The sequence below is a fragment of the Paroedura picta genome, chromosome 5 (genome assembly GCF_049243985.1).
Source record: "Paroedura picta isolate Pp20150507F chromosome 5, Ppicta_v3.0, whole genome shotgun sequence".
Classification (NCBI taxonomy): Eukaryota; Metazoa; Chordata; class Lepidosauria; order Squamata; family Gekkonidae; genus Paroedura; species Paroedura picta.
In genome coordinates, this window is record NC_135373.1 from 31,676,140 (window position 1) to 31,698,947 (window position 22,808).

The 22,808-nt window shown below is 42.9% G+C and overlaps 1 protein-coding gene and 1 long non-coding RNA gene across 3 annotated transcripts in view; one reads left to right on the forward strand and one right to left on the reverse strand.

Annotated features, from left to right (window-relative positions):
* The window catches only part of EYA3 (EYA transcriptional coactivator and phosphatase 3), a 75,686-nt gene that overhangs the window by 6,176 nt on the left and 46,702 nt on the right, over positions 1-22,808 (forward strand). For both annotated transcript variants that reach the window (XM_077337103.1, XM_077337105.1), the window contains exon 2: positions 21,342-21,442. In XM_077337103.1, the coding sequence (XP_077193218.1) occupies positions 21,410-21,442 (33 nt within the window). In that variant the 5' untranslated portion in view covers positions 21,342-21,409. The remainder of the gene's footprint in view (positions 1-21,341; positions 21,443-22,808) is intronic.
* On the reverse strand, positions 17,873-22,020 carry LOC143837380 (uncharacterized). The gene is made up of 3 exons (XR_013230965.1): positions 21,963-22,020; positions 18,805-19,157; positions 17,873-18,253 (listed from the first exon to the last, which is right to left on the reverse strand). It is a non-coding gene; the product is annotated as an uncharacterized LOC143837380 (long non-coding RNA).

Here is a 22,808-nt window from a genome sequence, read left to right on the forward strand (position 1 = left end):
CTGAAGAGACGGTTTTGATTCCTAAATTTTGATTTTAAAGTTTGATTTTTTCATTTTGAAGGTAAGCTATTTGACCTATTTTATTAATATTGTAAACTGCCTTGAGCTCTGTGTGGAAGAATGATGGCTAGTAAATATATATCTTTAACAGCGGGTCGCTGTTACATATTTGGCTAAGGCCTTAGTGGGCGGAGAGTGGGTGTGGCCAGTCCAGGTGAGGGAAGCGTGTCCCGATTGGGCCCTCACCTGAACTGGCCATGCCCACTCCTGCCCACCCAGCCAGCCATTGGCGGCAGTTCGCCCAGGACGCTCCCCAGGACACGTCAGTGCCCTGGGGTGGCGGGAGGGGATGGGGCTCCCTTCCAGGCCAATGTTGGTTGTGTTAATCAGTGTCAATCCTGGACCAAGGAGGCAATGGGACCAAGGAGGCATTGCCTCCTTGGCCACCATACACAATGCTTCGATGCGGGGAAAGGAGCAGGGACGCGGCGGCCCTGCTCCTTTCCAGCCGCACACCCTCCCAACTTGCCGGGAAAGGAGCAGGGACGCCGCGTCAAAGACGTGCCGGCCCTGCTCCTTTCCAGCCACACTCCCTCAACACTTCGACGGGTAGCTGGGCAGCAATGCCACGGTCCCAGGACGCCTTCCGCCTCCCATCTACCCGCCGCCAACCTCCAGGACCCTGCCGCCGAACGAGGAAGAAGCTCGCCCATCGCCTGCTCTCAATGCCGCCCGCCGGTGATACCCCCCTCCCTTCCCTCACTACCCTCCCAACATCTCCCCCTTCGCCGACTCCCCCGCGCTTCCCCCCCTAAACCCTACCCCCCAGACCACCCTGAGCCACACCACCCACCCACACACACTCAGACAAGACCTTACCCCCTCGGAGACCGGCCCCTTCTACCCCAGCATGCTGCGAGCCGCGGCAAAGGCGCCGTCTGCACGCCTCCAAGCAGCTGCTGACCCAGTGTCCCCGCGCCTCGCTGATGCTATCGAACCTCCACTGCAGAACACAGGTAGGCCGCAAGACGACCAGAAGCCCGGCCTGCCAGAACCCTTCCACACTACACCCCGGGGACGAGGATGCCTGCTTCTGCGACCCACGCTAGCCCCGGGTGCACAGAAGCCTTTGGAACTCGGCCCCGGGGGAGGGAACCTCTAGCGCCCATTTTATTTAAAGATAAAATGGGCTTTAAATCTAGTAGAATATAAAGTTGGAAGGGACATCTGTCTGTCTGTCTATCTGATTTCTATACTGCCCTTCCATATGGTCAGGGTGGTTTACATACAACAACATGGGGGGGATACATGGAATGAATTAATATATAACATAAACACAACAACAACAACAATCTAAATAACACAATTTCAGTGATCTTAAAAAACACTATAACAGGAACAGGAACTTAGCTAAAACTCTAGAGAGGTCAGACTGGTTCAGGCCATGGAGGGGATGTCTGAGGGGGACCTGTGGTCGGTCTCAGGCAAATGCCTGGTGGAGGAGCACCCTTTTGCAGGCCCTGCGGAATTGTGGGAGTTTGGACAGGGCCCTGATCTCTTCAGGGGGCTCGTTCTACCAGGTGGGGGCCAGGACAGAAATGCTCTGGCCCTCGTTGAGGACCAACGTGCTTCTATGGGCCCAGGGATCACCAGCCAGTTGGAGGTGGCAGAGCGTAAAGCTCTTTGAGGGATGTAGGTGGAGAGACGGTCTCTTAGGTACACTCGACCCATTCAGGGTCATCTAGTACAGCCTCTACACCATGCAGGAACTCACAACTACCTGCCCACCCACAGTTACCCAAATGTTATGTCTCATTGATTCCCCCACTAAAAATCTCCAGAATCCAACATCACCTGGAGGAAATTGACCTACCATACCACAGTGGCGATCAGCAATTCCCTGGGTATGCAAGGAAGGACAAACACTGACGCATATATTTTTTCATGTATTTATTTATGCTACGTTCAGATATTTATTGATGCCAGAGACAGTTAACAGAAATGACTTTTTAAGGAAAACTTGATGTAAATAAAACCTAATTTATTTTCTTGTAATCCAGTTTTCCTGATTTTTTAAAAAAAAACATTGATTTTTATCCACCTTGTTTTGAGCCCATCGCTATGGTAACCTGCTAGTTGCTAAAACAGAAATTTTCCAAGCTGATTGCTCAGTGCTAAATAACCTGGCTGCTTCTGGCTTTGTGTGACATTTTAGACAGCCCGGTAGGCTCTTGCAAAGCAGTAAATATGTTTCGCAAAACAAAAAATCTTGCTAGAGATATATGCAGAAATGTGCTAGAGCTTGGCAGTCAGCAGTCGTCAACGTACGAATCCCAGTGCGTACATATGGAATATTTTGCTTTTGCTGAAAATTGAGGGCAGCATTAGCGAACTAAATGGCCACCGAATGCAGTGTTAGATACATAAATACAATTCTTGTTTAGTTCTGCAGCTGCGTCAGCCACCTGCCAGTGCACAGAAAGGTTAAGTCTCTCCTTGGCATAATTATGCAAGGCTTCATCTTCAAGGGCTCTGTCCGAGAAACTCACCTTGGCCAGTGATGGCACACAAGAATGTTTGCCCTAGATGGAGAAGAAGCTCGAGTGCAAGCCCTTTGCTCAACATGAATGCTTCTTCAATGGCAGTGAAGCTGCAACACTTCATTTTAACATCCCAACTTCCTTTGCAGGTTCATGGCGGGCGGGGAGGGCAGTAGGAGAGCAATAGAATTGATTTGCATCAATTGAATCATAAAGGAGTGAGCAAGGTTCCACATTTCCCAAAACTCTTCTCTGGGTCAGTACATAGAAAGGAGGTGGAAGGAAAGAAAAAGATATATCGGGTATTGATGGAAAAGTTTTAGAACCTGCCGACTGTAATAGCCGTAAACTGCAGTCCAGCAGGTCTGCACGTTTACTTGAGAAATGCCCCTTTGAGGCCAGTGGTACTTACTGCCAAGTAAATATGGATAAAAGTAAAACCTTAATCAGATGAAGTAATATTCGTATATGGTTGACATATCTTCAAACTGCCCGTTTACCAGAGACAGTGTCTATTTCCCACTACTTGTCCCTGTTTATGTATTTAAATATTTATATGCCACCTTTTTCTTGGCAAGGGACCCATGAGTCACAAACTTAATTGAATTAACAATCAGCAAGGGAAAAAGAATTTGCTCCAGTTCTGATTCAAGATCTGCCAGACGGGCCCTGTCAAAGCCAAGAGCCCTTTGACTTCTGCTGCCGCCAATATGCAGGCCTTTCGATACTAGGTCATGGCCTCTATTTTATGATACGCATGCTTCGACTTTTGCTCATATCTCTATGGAGGCGGTCTTGTTCTAATCTGGTTGGCCCACTAGTGGTCAAGGCCAATGTCAAGGCCAAAGTGGAGATGATGGTAAGAATCTCTTGTTTTACAGTCACTCAGTAGTAGAATAGGCTGCCTAAGGAGGTGGTGAGCTCCCCATCATTGGCTGTTTTCAGACAGTGGCTGGACAGATATTTATTATGGATATTTTAACCTGATCCTGCCTGATCCTGCATTGAGCAGGGGATTGGACTAGATGACCTGCATGGCCTATGATTCCCAAATTGCTGATATGGCCATTCTTCAAATTTCAGCTTTCTCCTGAGCATCGCTGGAAATTAAGTATCTGTGAAGGGGTGGGACGATTACACTTTCTCTCTAATGTGCACATGTATAAATGCATGCACATTAAGGCACATAATGCACACTATTTCCTACACTGCAGGTAATGAACCCGATTTTGAACTATTTTGGGGACAAAGTAGTAGTCCTAATTTCAAGAAGGGTGAAGACAACTTCTTGTTCTCCCTTTCATGCTGGTTCGTACAAAGAACAAGTCTTGACATCTGTTTAGTGTAAATTTAAATGGCAAAAATTGGCATGTTTGAATGTTACAACAGGCTGTAGCTGTGTGCTATTATTCCCTCCCATGAGGCATTTCTTATTTGTATAAATTATATTTAGGATTCTGTATGCTTTTGGCAGAATAAAAATGTGCATTTTGCCTTTGATATAAACACTGCATTTCTGTGCATTATTTCTATACAAAGTGGGCACGCAAGGCATCACAGGAAAGAAGGACTCTCTTCCCCCCCCCCCCCACTGGCCCTCACTTTCCCTGTTGCTGCCTCCAGTGCCTCCCCTGACCGGCAATCTTGTTATTTGCTTGACCTTCCCTTCCCTGCCGACCTTCTCTTTTGCTTGATCATCCCTCCCCCTTCCTGCCTGCTAGTGTAGTGGGAGGGGGATAAGAGAAACAAGTGCAGTGGGGACACGAACTAGGGCCAGCCCCAGGTTCCTTTCCTAGCTTGCTTCCTGGTGGCCATCCTCACTTTTGCCTCACCACTTTTTCCCGTTGCCAGGGAATCTGGCTCTGAGCATGAGTAGCCATTTCTCTTCCTTTTTTTTTCTTTTTGAGAAATTGCATTTTTTTTTGCAGAACATTAAGCTGTAGTTTTGGCTGGCCCTTTTGTGTCGATTTCTCAATATGAGGATCAACCCTTGGCTTTGGGTATTATGAAGTGTATTAATTATATAGAGCAGCGGTCCCCAACCCCTGGGCCGGGGCCGGGCCATGGCTGCTCCTTGTCCTCCTCCCCGGCTGCTGCCTCAGGGGCTGCCCTGCCAGTCTGCCGCCAGCTCACCTTTGGTGCTCTGGCGAGAAGCAAGTTGCAGGGGCTCAGGTGGCGGCAGCGACGTCCCTCGGCAAAAGACTACACCCCGCGGGCCTCGGTAAAATTGTCAAGCGTTGACTGGTCCCCGGTGATAAAAAGGTTGAGGACCACTGATATAGAGTACATATAGAGTAGATAAAGGTTCTGTGTATACTTCAGCTGTATTGTGTTACAGCCTTCATAATATTTTATATAAATAAATAAATAAATAACATAGCAAATAAAAACGCTATACCTATCTCAGATTTTTGGCTTCCTCAGCGCTTCTAAAATATTTACGATCACTGGATTTCCGGTTAATTAGCCTCCTTTGCTACTAGATTGTAAATTTTAAAAAATCCATGCAGCTTGAAAAAATAAATTTTTGAGTCTCTGAGGCACATTTTATATAACACCATAGTAGAGGACGGCACGGAAAACCTTCCCTGTTTCCAGCAAAATAAGTGCACAGCTTCATTGCATCTGAAAGCGTTTAGGGCTACTGCCTGACATTGAAGTGGATCTTTGTTACTTAAACTATTACAATGGTGCCCCTAGCTTTGAAAGTGAGATGGACAACTACCCCAAAAGTGTGTCTTCTGTGGTGGCTTCTTATTTATGGACCCTTTATGCAGCCTTTCTGTGGTTGCCTGTCTGTTTCCCCAATTTCAGGCAACCAATCAAATACCGTATTTGCCGGCGTATAAGACGACTGGGCGTATAAGACGACCCCCAACATTTCCACTCAAAATATAGAGTTTGTTACATTACATTACAGTACTATGGGCCACAATGGGCAGCTATGTCTATCCCAACTGAAGTGCACCCGGCGTATAGGACCCCCCCCCCACTTGGAGGCATGTTTTTCAGGGGGGAAAAGTAGTCTTATACGCCAGCAAATACTGTAGGTTTTATTTACCCGCGCATCTGATTGACTTATTGTCTTAGTACGTTTTGCTTGTTCCTGGCCCTTTCTCATTTCCCCTAAGGTAACAGCTTTGTCAGCTTTAATCTTGCTCTAATTTTAAAGTTGTTAGTTTTCATGTTGTTAAATTGATTGCATTTTGTGGCTGGATTTTCTATGTTGGTTGTTTGCCCCTCTAGGAGGCTGACTCCTGAGGAGGCAGCAGGGGTATGTCTAAACGGAATAACAAAATAAAATGTAGGCTATTATGAATGAAAACAGGATGATGGGATAGCCATTTTAATGGTGCGTTGTGTAGGAATTACAAATGGTAGAGTACATGATACTTTTAATAATAACAAACATGCACAGTCTAATCCACCCATGTGGGTCTCAAAATAAATGTGATTAATCAAGATTCTAATGCGCTCTATTTGTGGCTTGCTGTCAGATTGTCAAAGTGATGCAAAAAAGAAAAGAACAAGAAGGGGGAAAACTCAGAGGCTTGGCTGTCAATACAAAATAATTTCCAAATGGATAGCTTTGTTAGTTTGCTGCTACAGAAAATTCATGTGAATTTAATGTGAAAATTAAATGTAGAACGTTGGGATTTACAGTAAAGTGACGAGATTGTCCCACTTTTGGAGGGACATCTGGGGGCACCTGGCAAATTGTACTTATGTTGCAAGTAAAAAAATATATATTACAATACTATTTTTATGTTCTACGTGTTCCATGAACATTTTTGTTGCTCCATATAGACCAAATTTTTAATCAAGTACCCCCCCCCCCCCCGGGTCAATGGTGTCCTGCTTTACCAATGTTAAAATCTGGTCACCTTAATTTACAGTCAACAAATCTTTTACAGAAGAGAGCACAAAATGACTGGCAGAGTGAAAATTCACCATTTTTTATTTGCACTACATCCCCCTCCCCCAAAATAAATCACAACAATGTTGAATAGAAGGCCAAAATATTGCAGGGAAACAAAGCAAAAGTCCTGATTCTGTTGACCGAAGCTGTGATGTAAAATACTTGGAAGCTAGATCAATTTAAATCAGTGGGATTTACTTCAGAGTAAACATTGTTAATGTGTGGCTGCGTATCACTTAATAATTTTATTGGTTGCTCCCATAGTAGATTGTATTAATAATGCTGTTCTGTAAGAGAGAGGTTTCCCAAATAACTTGATTTTCCTTAGGGGACTGTCAGCAACAGCTAATTTTGAGTTGCTTGTTCTAATTTGATTTGCTGTTGCTGTTTTCTGAGCTTTAATGCTGTGTCCTTGTTGAGTCTGAATGTTATTGTTTCAGCCATCATCCTGAAGCAAATAACTTTCTGTTTTTGTCCTTTGCTTCTGATCTTTTAAAATGTGAAAAAAGGGGAACCAGCCTCAGATGCTGCGTCTCCCCACAATAGCAGTAGTTTTACGTGCCTAACTTGTTCTGCTCCTCCTCCTTCACCTCTGTTGGATGATTTGATTGTTGAAACTTTTTTTTTGTAGCTCTTAATTGTGTACATTCCTGTTTTCACTAGCAGATATCTTCAGTATTCAGTTTTCTTTTCAACACTGAGTACTGGAGAGAAGTCTGGAGTAATTAAAATTTGAACATATTATAAATTATTAAAATTAAGCCTTCTGAACATTAGCGCTGTATTTAAAAAAACCCATATTGGTAGCTGTTCAAATGCACCAAAAACTTGTTCCTTAAAATTCTTCAGTAATAGCATATATACATGTCCTGTCCTGGTCTCTTTTTGGAGACAGAAGAATAATTGTTAATTTACTTGTTCCATTATAGGGTTGGAAATTCATTTGAGATTTCTGTTCAGTTACTTGTAAAATTACTGTGGATGCTGTTTTTGATGGATTCACTTTGTACTTTCATCTTTAGTTTTTAAAACTGCTTTTTCAACATTTTTATTAAAAGAAACATTATAGCAATAGAGGTGCAGGCTGAGTCTAGGAATTAAGTTATTCACAAAGTTGTTTTCTTACTGTTCTTTAAGAGTTTAATATGAAAATGTTGATTTTCTTATCTCTTTTTAAAGCTATTTATGCTTGTGGTCATCATTATGTCCACAGGCAATAAATTCCACAATTCATTTGCAATAAATTTCACAGTGTACTCACTCATTGAGTAAACATGTAGTACTAAAAGCAGCATTCATATTCACAGACAGTAAATCTCTGAATATGAGTTCTAGGAGGCAATATCAAGGGAAGGACTTGTTCTCTCTCTCTCAGAGAGCCAACTTGATGTAGTGGTTACGAGTGCAGACTTCTAATCTGGCGAGCCGGGTTTGATTACCCGCTCCCCCTCATGCAGCCAACTGGGTGACCTTGGGCTTGCTACAGCCCTCATAAAGCTGTTCTGACTAAGCAGTAATATCAGGGCTCTCTCAGCCTCACCTACCTCACAGGGTGACTGTTGTGGGGAGAGGAAAGGGAAGGTGATTGTAAGCTGCTTTGAGCCTCCTTCAGGTAGAGAAAAGCAGCATATAAGAACCAACTCTTCTTCTTCTTCTTCTTCTTCTTCTTCATTGAAAGGTAACGCTTAAAGGAAGGATTTTCGAAATACCTTCAGTATGCCTCGCCGGACAGTGAGAGCAAGAGAGAATGCTATTGCTATAGCCATGATCCTGTAATCCAGTGGTCCCCAACCTTTTATCACTGGGGACCAGTCAATGCTTGACAATGTTACTGAGGCCCGGGGAGGGGGGGTAGTCTTTTGCCGAGGGATGTTGCCGCCGCCTGAGCCCGTGCTCCACTTGCTTTCCTGCCGGCGCCCCTAACTTTCCACAGCCCACTGGGGGACGCTGCCAGCAGCAGCTGCGCAGTGCCATGCTGAGGGGGAGCCCCAGCCATGGCGGCTGCTGGAGAGCACCAAAGGTGAGCCGGCGGCAGAGTGGCAGGGCACCAACTGATTCATGGACCGGTCCCAGTCTCCGGACTGGGGGTTGGGGACCACTGCCGTAATCTGTACCTGTATCCGCCTTATCTTCCAGAATAAACGTTTGCTTATCTGCTCAAGTAATCCTTTGTCTTGGAAATATGACTAGAAGAAATCAAAGCAATCAGGCACCAGTCACAGTTCAACAACTTAAACCAGTGATGTAATGGTGCCCCTCCTCTTCTCTTAAAAGGGGGTTCCAATCTGTACATCTGTCGTGTGCTAATTTTCATGCAGGGAATTTTTGTTACGGGGAAGCAGGCTGGAGTGGTATAGTCTAGGAACGACTACCCTGTAGTTTTTCCAAATGTTTGGACCATCTTGCTGCTCTCATGTCTCCTTGACATGAATCTATGGCTTCTCATATGTTTAAATCCGCCTCTCTTAGCATTTTGATTTCCCTCCCCCGGGTATGTTTTTTAAATGAAGTGCTTGGACTCCATTGTATGTAATATAAGCCGGACAGTTTCTGAAAGCATTTTCCCATAACAATCTGTTGTCTGGGCCGTCCGTAGCACTCGGCATGATTTGTTGCTTTTGTATTGCCAAAAAAACAACACTGTTCTTTTGGTTAGTATAAAGGGGTTGTTAATAGCAACAGGCTGTTGTGCCACTAGCTTACTTACGGCAGCTGCTTAGGTTTTCCCGTTAACTCAGTCATATAGAGCTGTGCCACCTTTATGTAATTGGTTTGTTTCACAGGTTGAAACATAATGATGGGGTTGTTATTTTGGAATTTTTCTTACTCATCCTAGCACTACTGTTGAAAGGCAAACTAAAACCCACACTTGCAGGACGCTGAATTCTGTTGCTTAGATCTTTTCTGTATAGCTTCTGGTGAAGTTTGCACAGTCAAGGGCCACGTAAAGAAACTCTCTGTTTCCTTTGCAGAATTCCCCCCCCCATGTACCTGCTTGTAGACTTTTGAGAGATTAGCATTACTTTAAGGATCTGAGGGGCAAAATGATATAGGAATCAAATGTCACTTGGCGTCACTATAGCAAGGGAAATTTATACGGTGTTAGGACCAGATTTGGGAACAGGGTAACGCGTGCATTGCTGAGGTTGCCATTTAAAAAAGAAAGCTGCCGAAACTGCTAAACCAAGCAGGAATATCTGATGGTCATCCCATTTTGGATATGCCTCGTAAATATATATATATATTTTTGGGGGGGAGGGGAGAAGAATGGAGCAGCCAGTTACTTTTGGGGTACTTTGACTTTTGTGGATTTCTCATCCGATAGAGCCAGTTTTGACTGCAAGGAAGGTGCAATTTCCATGTATAGCTGTGGTGACAGAGGAGTCTTTGTTCTTATTTATGGTGCTCATGAAGTGTTACTGCATGTGTGCTGATAAGTCAGTTGTCGGGGGTGTGTGCTGTGATTGCTCTGTGTCATTGTGTCCCGAAATCTAGATCAAGAGACAGTTGATTAATGTGATCTGCAGGAATTATTCTAGCGTTTTCTGATTCAAATCACAGCAAAAGGAGCTTTGCAGGGTTTCCCCCGAGTTTGCAGGGTTTCTCCATGTGCTTGCAGGCTTAATTTTATAGGCTCGAGGATCTGGAAATATGCAATTTTAAACAATTTACAATTTAAACCTTTTTTTAAAGCGGAGGTCCTTGTTTTTGTTTGTTTGCTGAATTCTATCAAACGATGCCGCATGATCATAGAATACACCCGGCCCCGTACCGTGATGGTCATGACACTTTGTCTTTGCTCAACCACTGTTCAAATTCACAAACAAACGTTTACTGCCATTTGGCAAAAGTGCTTTCTTGTAGACAAACGCCGCAGCCTCTTTGACCTTTCTAAGCATGTTTCTAGTGTGTTGTTTCTATGGCATCATTCTGGCCCAGTGTTGTAAACTCATCTCATTTTATAATTTTAATATAAGAGGGCCTTTTTGGCATTGTGAGAAGAAAGCATTGTTAACTTTTAAAAAATTCAAGCTGCTTATGCTGTCATCTCTGGAGAATGCCTTCTGATCATCATCAGTAACTATAATAGGCTGAAGGCTAATTTTTGGATTTGCAATTGGCTTTCTTCTTTTTAGAACACAGGTGGGCTCTTGCCTGTCTCATCCTCCAGAATATTCTGTTTAGATGCTGGATCATTGCATTTCTGTGCTCTTCCATACATTTGAGGCAGTGCAGAAATTGTTGGCAAGCATGTGTATATGTATACATGCATACATACAGCACAGAACAGTTTACAGGAATTCTTAAATTCATCATTATTGTTTTATAAGATGAAGGATTTTATTACAAAGTCTCCGAACGTCTTGCTTCTTTTGGGACTACCTCACATCTTCTTAAGAAATAAAATTTTATTTAGATGGAAAGGAATTGTTAGCAGTACAAAAATCCACGGTTTTCACACGGCTTCTTTGTTACCAACACAAAGCAATGCAATTTTCAACACGGGAGCACCACCTCGCCCCGTGTGGTTTTGTCCTGAATATCTTGCATTATTTTCTATGTATTTTCTCAGCTCTCCCCCTCCATTGCTTCCTTGCCTTTTGTAGGGGGAAATTTCAGAATTCCTTTCCCCCCCTCATTCTGATTTTCTCCTGCAAAGAGAAAATCAGAATGAGGGGGGTTAAGGAAAAATGGCCAACAAGGAAAATGGCAAATGCCATTTCCCACCTGTCCTTTCTTTTCTTCCTGATTACAGGCCAAGAGAAAGTTTCAGGGAACTCTTACCTAATTTAGCCATCTATCCTCTGAATTTGTTTCATTTGCTGTATGGTTGCACTTCTCTGAAGCTAATCTATCACAGTTTTGTTTTTTAAAGGTATGTGGCTTTGGTGGTTTGGAATTTTGAGGGATGCAACACAAACAACCTGTAAGGTCAGGGAAAGTGAAATGTAATGCAGAGTAGTAACTGCCAACTTAATGGCATTCTGTCCTTAGTACCCATGTTTTATATCGACTATGTTCAGGACTCAGAGAGGATGCAAAATATTTTTGAAGATGGTTTAGAATAATATTTTAGGAACACAAAGATGCTAAAAAACCCCCCCTATAATCTGTGGTCTTTGCCTTAAATCTTTTATTCCAGTCCAAATTAAACAGACTTTGAGCATTTTTCAAATGCAAGAAAGAAATGCTTTATTGACCTGTTGCTAAATAGATTCATGTAGTATCTGTGGCAGCAAAATTAACTAATTGCCAAAAATTATATCAAGAAAAATGTTCAGGTAAAATGCATTTAATATGTTCCAAATATAAACGTGATTGGTTTTCCTACAGAAATATAAGGGAATTGGTGGTGGTGGGGAACTATCTTGTAATAGAATTCATTATTTGTGTTTGAAAATTTGAATGTGAAGATATTACCATTTCTAAGTTATGTTGCAGAATTATTAAAAATCCTCATGAATTCCAGAAGCTCACCCTGATTTGTTTGTTATCAATTGATGGCTCAATAGGTTTTATTGGATTTAGCTATATAGGATAAACTGGTTTTAATTCACAGGCCATCCCAGAAAAGACAATAAAACAGCAAATGTTTTTGAAATCACCAAATTAAATTCACTGCACTATGAAATGAAGAATCTTTTTGGTTCTTCTGCTTATTTTTCAGTGATGCTGTTTCCTGGCTTTTGAACTCTGACTATTTTTACTGATCAACCAGTATTAAAATGCAGCACCGCAGCATTTTTGATCCCCCGAACCTGTAGTCAGACAAGATTAATAACCAAACATGGTGCAGAGGGATGGAAAAAAGCCCGAAGTATCATCTGCTATTGATACTTTTCTTAAGATCGAAACAAGGAGATGTTGCGACCTTAATTGGATTACCAAAAAAAAAAATTACGTTCCTAGAAAAGGATTTACTGATTTGTTTTTATCATGGGCCAGTACAGCCACTAAGAATTTCTTCTGTCATTGCTCCAAGATCTCTCTGGACTTGTTTGTCTCGAGGCATGAATGATTATTTCTAAAACGATAGGAAATGATTCACTCTTAAAGGTAGGCTCTCCGGACCAGTATAGAGCAAAAACTGTGAAACCACTTCACTAATTGTTAGTTTTCCATGATCAAGATTTGCTTTGAGTGCCGTTTGTTCTCAGAGCGCTAACCTAATTCTGCTCTTGTTGGAGCAAAAGGTAAAAAAGGATATTAAATGAAGATCTACGTCTAGCAATCGGGTACAGAAAAGCACTTTACCTGCCTCTGCTTCCAGCCATGCAGATTCTGTCCGAATACACAATCTGAACAGTTGTTTACAGTATGCACTCTCTCTTGTTTTTAGAATCTTACCGCAGATTAAGTGATGCTCTACAAATCCGGTATTTTCTCCCAGTTAGAGTGGCGGGAAACACCCACCGAGGCGTCCTCCTGAATGTCAAGGGAGAACCGGTATTTTCTGCCAAGTAGCAATTTCTGTTCTGGAAAACAGGCCGTCGAATATCACTGTGCTCAATTAGACGGCACCTTATTTTGATGTGATACTTCATATGAATGGGTTTTTATCAGTAGATATTGCTCATGTTTCTAGATTCAAACAGGAAGAGAGAATCCTGATACTTTCCTGTCTCACTTCATGATGTTTTATTTGGTTCTCTGATGATTTGTACTTAAAAATTTTTGAAGCAAACTCTAAGCCTATACACTCTTGGAAGTGTAAAACATAAAGATTCAACAAAGAGAACAACTCCAATAATTTTAGACCAGGCTTGTTAATGATGGGGTTTTGTGAAGATCATTCTAGAAGACATACGTGCTCCGCAATATGAAGATTGGTGTCTGCCCTTGATGAGGAACAGCCTGGGCCAATTTTAGCATTAAAATCTCCACAAAGGATTATTTGGGAATTAGGAAATTGGATGGTAAGGGTTTCAAGAGTTATAAAATAGCTGATCCCAGAGTTTTCCTTTGTCCTGTGAAATTGAAAGTTTGGGAGGGACATAGATATTTATACACAGGAATTTACCAAGGTGATGGCCCTTGATCGATAATTCTTGGATGTAATTTGGGCAGCTTCTTTCTAAAGTCTTAATTTCTGCTACTAAATCAACCAGTGAATTGAGTAAAATTTTTGCTTGCCGCCGAACATATTTGCCAGTTACTTCCCTTCCCAACAGCCTGTCTTATTGCCTTCCATATACACTTTTCAACAGGTGAAACTTTCACCAAGCATTTAAAAAGAATTTTTTAAACAATTTTGCTGTAGTTCTCTTGATACATTTTTATTCTTTTTTTTTCAAGTTTTGCCGTTGATTGATGTTTTTTATGTATTGTGGGACATTTCCTTGGAAATAGCTATGCAGACTGTGTTGTAAATAAATTAAATTATCGCTTTCTGGTGCAGCTCAAGTGGCTATTAAAGGCTGTAATTATTCTTTTCTGCGTTATCAGAGATATTTTCAGACAACCTTTTTAAAAAATGAGTTTTTCCGTGCTTTATTTTAGGACCTTACTGAATATTCTACAGCTATGTAAGCTTCTCCTTGATGGTTGATGGGAATGAGGGATAAAAATATATCTCTACTCTTTATAGGCTTGCTCACAGGGCCTCGGCACTTTTTCACCAGAAACTCTTTTTTTGTTTCTGTACACTGAAGCCTCCAATAAATTCTGATTTCTACAGAATGGTGTTATTGTGAAATTAAAAATTAAATAAAAAAGAATGAAAAAAATGCTAAAAGACTATTATACCACAAAAATCTTGCAATATTTATAATGAGTATACCTTCAGGAGAATCTTCCTAAATATTTGGGTATTTATAAGAGAGTTTATTACTATGACATTAATATAACATAATTATTTGTGAGGGACTCTATTCTTACCATCTGTTCCTTTTCAAAGGTTACAGGCTGGGGTAAGAATATGGAATTTTCATGCCGATTAATTTAGAGAGTCTTTCTGTAAAATTCAGGATCAGTTGATATGACCATTATTGCTTTTTAAAATTTCTTATGTTGCCGTTAACTTTGGTTTGACTCATATTCATTGCTGTCATTAAAAAAATATACAATTTCAATTCAGTGGAGGGTTCATTTCCTAGAAGAGTGAAATACAATCAAAATAGACAATATAAGTGACCCAGATTTGGGAATTCAGATTCTTCACTGTGTAATTCCAACAGTTCAATACAAGGCATCATTTCTCAGATACAAATTCCGCTGAGTTGGATGGAACTTATCCCCAAAGTAGTGTGCAAAGGATTGCAGTTCTGGTGAGTGTTTTGTTTTTGTTTTTTGAGAAGCATGTTTAATTTACAGGCCAAGTGAAGGTGCACCTAAACCTACTGAAATCAATTCATAAGCTTCTACTGAAAATTGTAGACCCCGCCTTTTGAAGTTGTTACTTTTGAAAAAGCACGGGTTTCTGTTTTGTTTTTTGAGTGTTCACTGAGGTGGTAAATCTGTCCTGAGTTGGTACCCCAGTGGAGAGTGCAGGTGACTGACTGCATGCTCCTGGAAAGGAAAAAGGACATCAACCCTAGACATTAGGATTAGCTTTTGGCTTTTGTTGGTTCAGTTTTGGGTCTTCGTTCCAGAAAGCTAAGGGTACAACCTGACTCCAGCACCATTTCAAATTCACATATGTGCTCAGCATTTCACAAGGGATTGCTGGCAAGCTAAGATCTTAAGGTCATCAAACATCTTTCCCCAACCCCCCATTTTTTAAACACCATATATATCGAAGACTTCTGGGGCATTTAAAAACTTGCGTTCTGTTTTGTGTCATTTCGATTGGTTTCTAATAGCTTCTGGAGTTTTTTTTGGATTACAGATTTTCAGTGTTCAGGGGGAAAATAATTGCGTGGAGGAGCATTGAGTAATATGAGCCTTCAGTGTGAAATGCTTCAGCCTGGACACAGATTTATTACCTGAGACAGAACTCGGTCTTAACGCGCTGTAATATTGTCTCTTGTGGCACGGATTTTAATTTATCTGAGTTTAATTTCCCATTCGGCTTTAAAAAAAAAGAATTGTACTGTGTTTTGTAGTTCTTTATGCAAACATATCATCTTGGAAACCTGCATGGAGGGGGAAGCATTAATTTTTAAAGCAGATTCTGGATACTTGCTATTAGCTGTTTTGGCTTGGAACTGTCAGACTACTTGGGCTGGGGATGTGGATTTTCAAGAATGCTTGCTCTTCTAAAGCCCCCCTTCCCTGAAAAAAATTCCTCTTAAAATAGAAATATTTAATTCCACATTGACAGTCGCCAGCAGTTCCTTTAGAGCACAGGTTCTCAACCTTCCTCATGCCGCAACCGTTTAATACAGTTCCTCATGTGTTGGTGACCCCCAACCATAAAACCATTCAAGGGTTCTTTTACAGAAATTAAACCGAAACTGACCAATGGCGTGAAGATCCGTTGTTCATGATTGTAGATAAATTGGGTTTTTTCCCCCAAGTTTCTCAATTCAGTTCTGCCTCTTGTCCCACCAAGCCGATCTCACTCTTTTCCACTGCTCCAGACAGATGAACGCTCTATCTCAATCTACCCTGGCCAGTCTACCGCAACCCCTGTGAAAGGGTTGTTCGACCCCCAAAGGGGTCCTGACCCCCAGGTTGAGAACCGCTGATTTAGAGAATGTGGATGCAGTGTCCCCTTGAAACAATTTTCTGAATGTCCAGCTGTTATTTTAAAAAACGATTTCCTAGCCCTTTTCTTTATGTAGATAGAAAGGGAAAGCAGGCAAGCAGTTGCCTTGGCAGGAATGGAGATAGAGCTGCAAGACTTCTGTGGCTCTCTAAGCCGCTTTACTGACTAAGCTCAGTCCTTCCCCCTCCCTTGTCTCTTTCTATCCTTTTTTGTTTCCTCTGCTCTTCAATTTCTACAGGGGGCAGAAAACCTGAATGAAATTTCATACGGTTTTGAGATTATCTCCTCTGTCTGTAGTAGTAAATTTCCCCCCGGGATTAATTGGGGCCAAGGAAGGAGGGGCAGGAAGAGAACAAGACTCTAGGCTCACATATATGCATGCCTCCCTTTCTGCAGTTTGCCCATGTTAAGGGATATGAGCTTCTGATCATGCACAGAGTGCAGTTTCCCCACAACTGGATAAACACTATGGTTAGTTGTTCGTTTTAACTCCTCAAAATCTGAGATTAGAGCGAAAGGCCTGAGAAAGCATGCTGACAACCAGAAATGTTTATTGTGCATGCATACGTGGGAGGGAGTGTTTCACTGCAGAAGGCCAGATGGCTGAGAAGATCTAGCGTAGTAAATTTTAAACCTTATCATATCTTAATGACAGAAAAATAATGTATTTGAGCCAAGAGTAATTGCCACCCCGAATGCCTAAACTGTGTACAGGTAAAGAAAATCCGCTGGGCATATGCTGAGTGATTTTTCCTAACTACAGACTTAGCTACCCACATCTCCCTACTAGTTTCTAGCCTAGGGGACTACCCCGCAGTCTTTCACTGTGCAACGTCTTGAGAGAAGGACTGCACAAATTGAGCTGCCAAAGAGATACACAGTATGATTTGCAAGCAAATCACTGTTATTTAAACTGCTGTTGTTCATTACTGTAGCTTCACAAATCCTAAAAGCATCTCTCGTTTTGTTTTTTTTAAATATATTTTAGATGTTGAAAATGGGCATTTGCCATGCCTTCATAGCTCTTCCCTTTATAAATGCAAACCTTTTTAAAAACATAAGATGATATTCCAGGAGGAAGTATACTATATTATACAGTTGGGGCGATACTCTTTAATGCCCTGTTTATCTCTGGACCTGCTATTCTCTTGTCTTCTCCTTCACCCAAATGAACTCATCCCATATTTTCTTTTTATGGGGGAATTCAGAACTGAGCATTTTCACTTCCACGCGACTGTCATTCCCCTAGCACATTGCTGAAATATTATTACTGCCTGTAATGTGGTTGCAGTTTATGAGTAGTGAAAAAATTGTTTAGTCAGATAATGCTATATTGGTATATCCTCTCTTGTAAATGGGGTGCAATTCTATGGCCACTGTAGACTCCAACTTGGGAAGCCAGCACAGTTTCAAATAAGTAAATATGAGTACAGTGGGTTTAGTTTTCTGCTTCTTCGATTTATGATAAACCCCACTTCCTACCGTGTACCCTTCAACCCCCGTCACCATAACATTTCTGATCTGGGGGAAAATTTCTGTGCACTGGAGGTGGGGGGACCTTGTGCAGAGGTCTAACAATTTTGGAATTGTCACAATTTATTTAGGAAGGTTAAAAATTCAGCCTTGCTTCTTAAAAAAAACATATCCCAGCACCTATGAATTTTGAATAGGATGGCGTTTGGAAAGAGGAAAGAAACTCAGAGGATATTATAATAGATGAAAAAACACAAAGTGAAATACTATCTTAAGACATTTTTGGCTGAGTATAAGAATTTATTTAAGGAAAAGATCCGCACCCTGCCTTTAACATATAATAACTAAGGCAACGGCCAGCAAATGAATGGAATAGTTAATCAAATACATTTGACATTTTCAAGCATCAAATATACATATAATTATAACGTGTATAAAGAGATAAATAAGAAACAAAACAGATCTTCCCAGTGTCACGGCTTTCGATAAATAATACACAAACAATAGAAACAATATTCAGTATGGCCTTTTAGCAGTTTCTCATCCATTGTTAAGTTTTAACAGAAGTGCTTTTTTTCTTGGTAGTACTTCTGATATCGATCTGGGAAAAGAGCTTGCTCACAGTTGCTTCCTCGGCCTTTCTACCAGCAGGCCTACATAATGTCTTCTGTCCTGATTTCAGAATGAAGATACGAGGATGTCATGGCAATCTCAGCATTTACAGGATCTGTGATCTCAGACAGTAAAGATCCTGTAGTCTTGCCCAAATCTTCAACAGCTGGTAGACAAAACTGGCCAGGGATCATACTGACTTTGGGGGTGCCACTAGCAGAGAGGGTCTTCACAGAGCATTTCTACACAGAATTACTCTAAATCCGTGGCTTAGACTGGAATAATAACTCAACATAAAATTGCATCCTGTAGGCTAGCGATGGTAGCTGGAAGATGAGGGGTCTGCTTACTGAACCTTCATTTTGTGTCTCATTGATATTACATTCAATGGAATGATTAAAGGGATGGTATAGGCACCATGAGCTCCTGGTATAGAGAGACCACAGGCAACACAAGCTCCTAGTGCAGGGAGACCAGGGGGTAATGACAAGAAAGGAGAGCTGTCATTTGATACCGTGGTACCTATCACTACCCATCTTGGCATAATCTATCCCTCCCTCCCCTCCCCTTAATTGGGATGGTCCTGCACTGTGGGAGAGACAGATACATACCACTTTGGCGGGGGTTCGAGAAAAGAATTGGTCAGTGTTCTCCTTCCCGTGGCTTGCAGTATCCTGGCTTGAGCTTGTGAATCCAGGCTTCGTAATATGTGATGCCTGATGGAGCTCGGACTGAACCCCGTACGAAGGGATGCTTCCTGTGACTCGGTGGCTTCGACATTCTCTGCACACCTGCGGTTTTGTTGTGGAGACCGTGTGCCCTATTTGGCCGTCTGCAGAGATCACGTTTCTTCCGATGGACGCTGCCAGCCAGCTATTCGGTTACCCCAAAGTTTTGTCTTACTCATTCTTGCTTCCCCCTTCGAGGAGGCACGAGGCACGATCTTTTCTTCAGATGTTAAGTGCTTTTGTCAAACAGAAAAACACAACAAAAAAATCACTGTCGGTCTTTCCCCCCATAAATTCACTTTTTTTTTTTGCCTATGCCTGATTTAAACACTACTCTGACAAGCAAGACCGTTGACGTTGTGTATACTCAACAGTCTCCTTTGGAAGGACTAGGAGACTCGGCAACCATGGTAGTGCCATTGGCCCTTACCAAACTGCACAGTGACCAAGGTTGTATCATCTATAAAAGCCAATACCTTCTCCGGGAGGCAAGTGGGTGGGTGGGGGGGGGGAGAGGCATCAGAAACCTTTCTCTGTGTCTTGCATAGCCAAAGTAATGATGTGCAGGCTACAAAGGCACTAAGCGGCTGAAGCCTAGATAAAGAGGGCACTGGTCCCATGGACCGCAACCTCTTTAAACGCCCCTCCATGGGCTGGTCTGGACCCCATATTGGCCACAGTAGCATCCACACCAGGATATAGGGGCAGCTAAGAATTAATCAAATCTGGTGTGTGGTCACTTTTGAGTAGTGTACTGATTACCCTACCCTGTTTTATTGTAGACTAGGTGAGGACCTTGGGTGGACCCTGTGTAGGCGAGGGGGGGGGAAGGGAGTGCTGGTACTTGTGGCTGCTATGATCTCCTTCTGTCCACGGCCCCTTCTATAAAATATTCCAGCCATTGTTGGAAGCTGCCTGGCATCCCTGGGAGGGCCATTGTGCTCCTGCTCCAATTCCAGTGCCTCCTTGCTCAGCTCCAGTGCAGGGGAGAAAGGCATAGTCACATTCACATGGGAAGAAAGCATGCCCCTTCTCTGGCACTCACCACCCTCTCCTCACTTACCCTCTCACTTGCAGAGGAAGAGGGACAAGAGGAGAATAATTTGGGAAGAACTCAAGGTCCTGATGGAGGGCCCTGGTTGCAGATAATATTTCTTGGAGAGGGGGGTAGATGGGGGAAATTCTCCCTTCTGGAACAATGCTGGATTTCCTGCCGCCAGGAGTGGAGGGAAGGGAGTTCCCCCACACACCCAAGTGTCCTAGTCACTTCCAGGGAGAATGGACCTCCATGGTAAGTACCAAGGTGTCATCTTGTTTGAAACGGGCCCTCCACTGTCACACATGCTAAAGACCTGTAGCCCAGGCAGGTTTTTCACAGGCTTGCTTAACATCACACATGTTGAGGGCGCTGGATGTGTAGTGTGACCCAGTTTAAACAAGACGCTGAGGGAATGCTATGCCGTACTAGTAAGAGTCTCTTCACCGGGGTCATCTTTAAATCGAGCCTCGCGTCCACCGGAGTGCTCGTAACGATCCAGCACAAATGGGGTACTGTTCCCGATTCCATTTGATTGGCTGCTTCGAAGACAGGATCGTAATTCAAGGCATAACTGCACAGCATCGGTGTATGTTCCTTTACAAATGAAAACGCTTCTAAATTATTTCAATGTGCAGGTGGGGGGTAACTTCCCCCACCCCTTTCCCTCAACTGTCCTTTACCTTTAGTAGTTGTACTCAGGAAGATCCTTTAGCAATGGGGGAGACAGGCAGGGGGGAGTGGGAAAAGGTACCGGGTATGGTTTGGGTCCTAGCTCACTATTCCAATCTGTACCGGTTGTGGCTTTGTTTTTTTGTTTTTTAAGTAGTTTTCAGTAGCCAGCATGGTGGCTGGCAGTCACGCTTGTGGAAACATTCCATTAACTTTGTCCTGATTTTGTGTTTATGTATGCTGAGCGCACACGTGTTTGACAGTTATGTAAGTGTTCTAAATTAAAGCAGGTTAGATTGTATCGTTTCGTTTACCGGCGCAGTGGCCTGGACGGCATCATTTAATGTAACTCGGGTAATCCTGAAGTATTTTTGCAAGTGCCGGGAACACGTGGGCCATAGAAATCCTGAATATGCCGGCTTCTGCAGCGGTGGCATAGCGGGAGCAATGCTGGGGGAATCTGCCACGTGCCGCGCGGGGCACACATGCACATCTCTCGGTTATCTTGCTGTATCTGTTGTATCTTGTGGCTTCCAGGTAAATCTTGGCGCTCCCCCCCACACCCCCCAATATATGTTTGGTCTCTAGTTATTTTGGAGAAACCTGCATGTGTTTAGAAAGTAGAAGATTAGATGCGTCTTATAGTCACTGATAGCCTCAATGATAAGAACTTCCAAAAGTACATAAAGCTATGAACATCTTTTGTTAACAGTCACTGAAGACAGCGGAGGAACAAGCTAAGATTGCACTCCCCGGCGCATTTTGAAAAGAGCCGCATCCATGGAAGAAACGCAAGACTTGGCAGAGCAGCCCGTGAGTAGCCCTTGGTCTTTGCATTGCATACAATTTTCTGATGAGCCGTGATTTTGCTTCTATTGTAGGCAGTGGCAGAAAACAACCTTCTGTAAAGGGAATTCTGGATTTAATTTTGGCAGTTTCTAGCTAATAATTACAAAGTTGGTAAAGCTGTAAAGTACTTAATAACATGCTACTGATTTTGCTGAAGTTTATTGTTTACCTTTTATTGGCATTTTAGGGTCATAAAAAGAGTCTATCATCCCGTCTCACATAACCAATTCCTCTAGACCAGAATTTTGTGAAACCTTGGGATGTTTTAACAGCCTTAGGGGGATTTCATTATTTTTAAAATATATTTTAAAATTTTGTTAAACGTTTACCGGGTGATGTGATTCTATAGGGTCATGTCTAACTGTCCTCCTTTCCCAAATAGCGAGTGATGGGCTTGGGGATGGGTGGGGAGGGGAGGGCCCCCAGGTGGGAATGTACACAGCTATGTTTTCCAACCATATTCTGTACATCACAAAGAGCTCACCAGAGTTGCTTGGAGAGGAAAAGATGCCTCTTACTGGCCTTGGCGGGTGGGGGGTGGGATCTCTAAACACACTAGGAATCAGACAGGGGGCCCACCTCCAGAGATAAACTGGAGACCAACTGACATGACATCACAAAGAGCTCACCTGGAGGAAGGGAGACCAACTGACATGACATCACAAAGAGCTCACCTGAGTTGCCTGGAGAGGAAGGGATGTCTCTTACTGCCCTTGGTGGGGGTAGGATCTCTAAATACACTAGGAATCAGACAGGGGGCCCAACTCCAGAGTTAGACTGGAGACCAACTGACAAGGACATCTCATCGCACGCTTATGAAGGTGTATGAGAATGTGGTGAAAGCGGCGAAACGAGACTTCTACACCGCAGAAATCGCGACGGCAAGCTCTCGCCCAGCACAATTATTTAAGGTAATTAGATCACTTACTGCCCTCGAAGAAGGGCGACAAACGATAAGGGCATTGGAATTGAGCTGTGTGGCATTATCGAGCTATTTTGCGGACAAAGTCCTGTCGCTCCGCCGTGACCTACCTGCCACGATTGATACAGTTAGTGAACTGGAAGCTCCGTGGCCGTCAAGAGGGTTAGTGTTTGATGGCTTCAGGCGGCTCTCTGTAACCGAAGTGGACAAGTTACTGGGTTCAGTGAGGGCGACCACTTGCCCCTTGGATCCCTGCCCGTCCTGGTTGCTCAAATCGGGCGACCAGCGGATAGGAGCCCCTTGAGGGAGATTGTCAACCTCTCCTTAACATCTGGAGAGTTTCCCAAGGGGCTCAAGGAAGCAGTGATACGCCCTTTACTGAAAAAGCCATCATTGGACCTGCGGAAC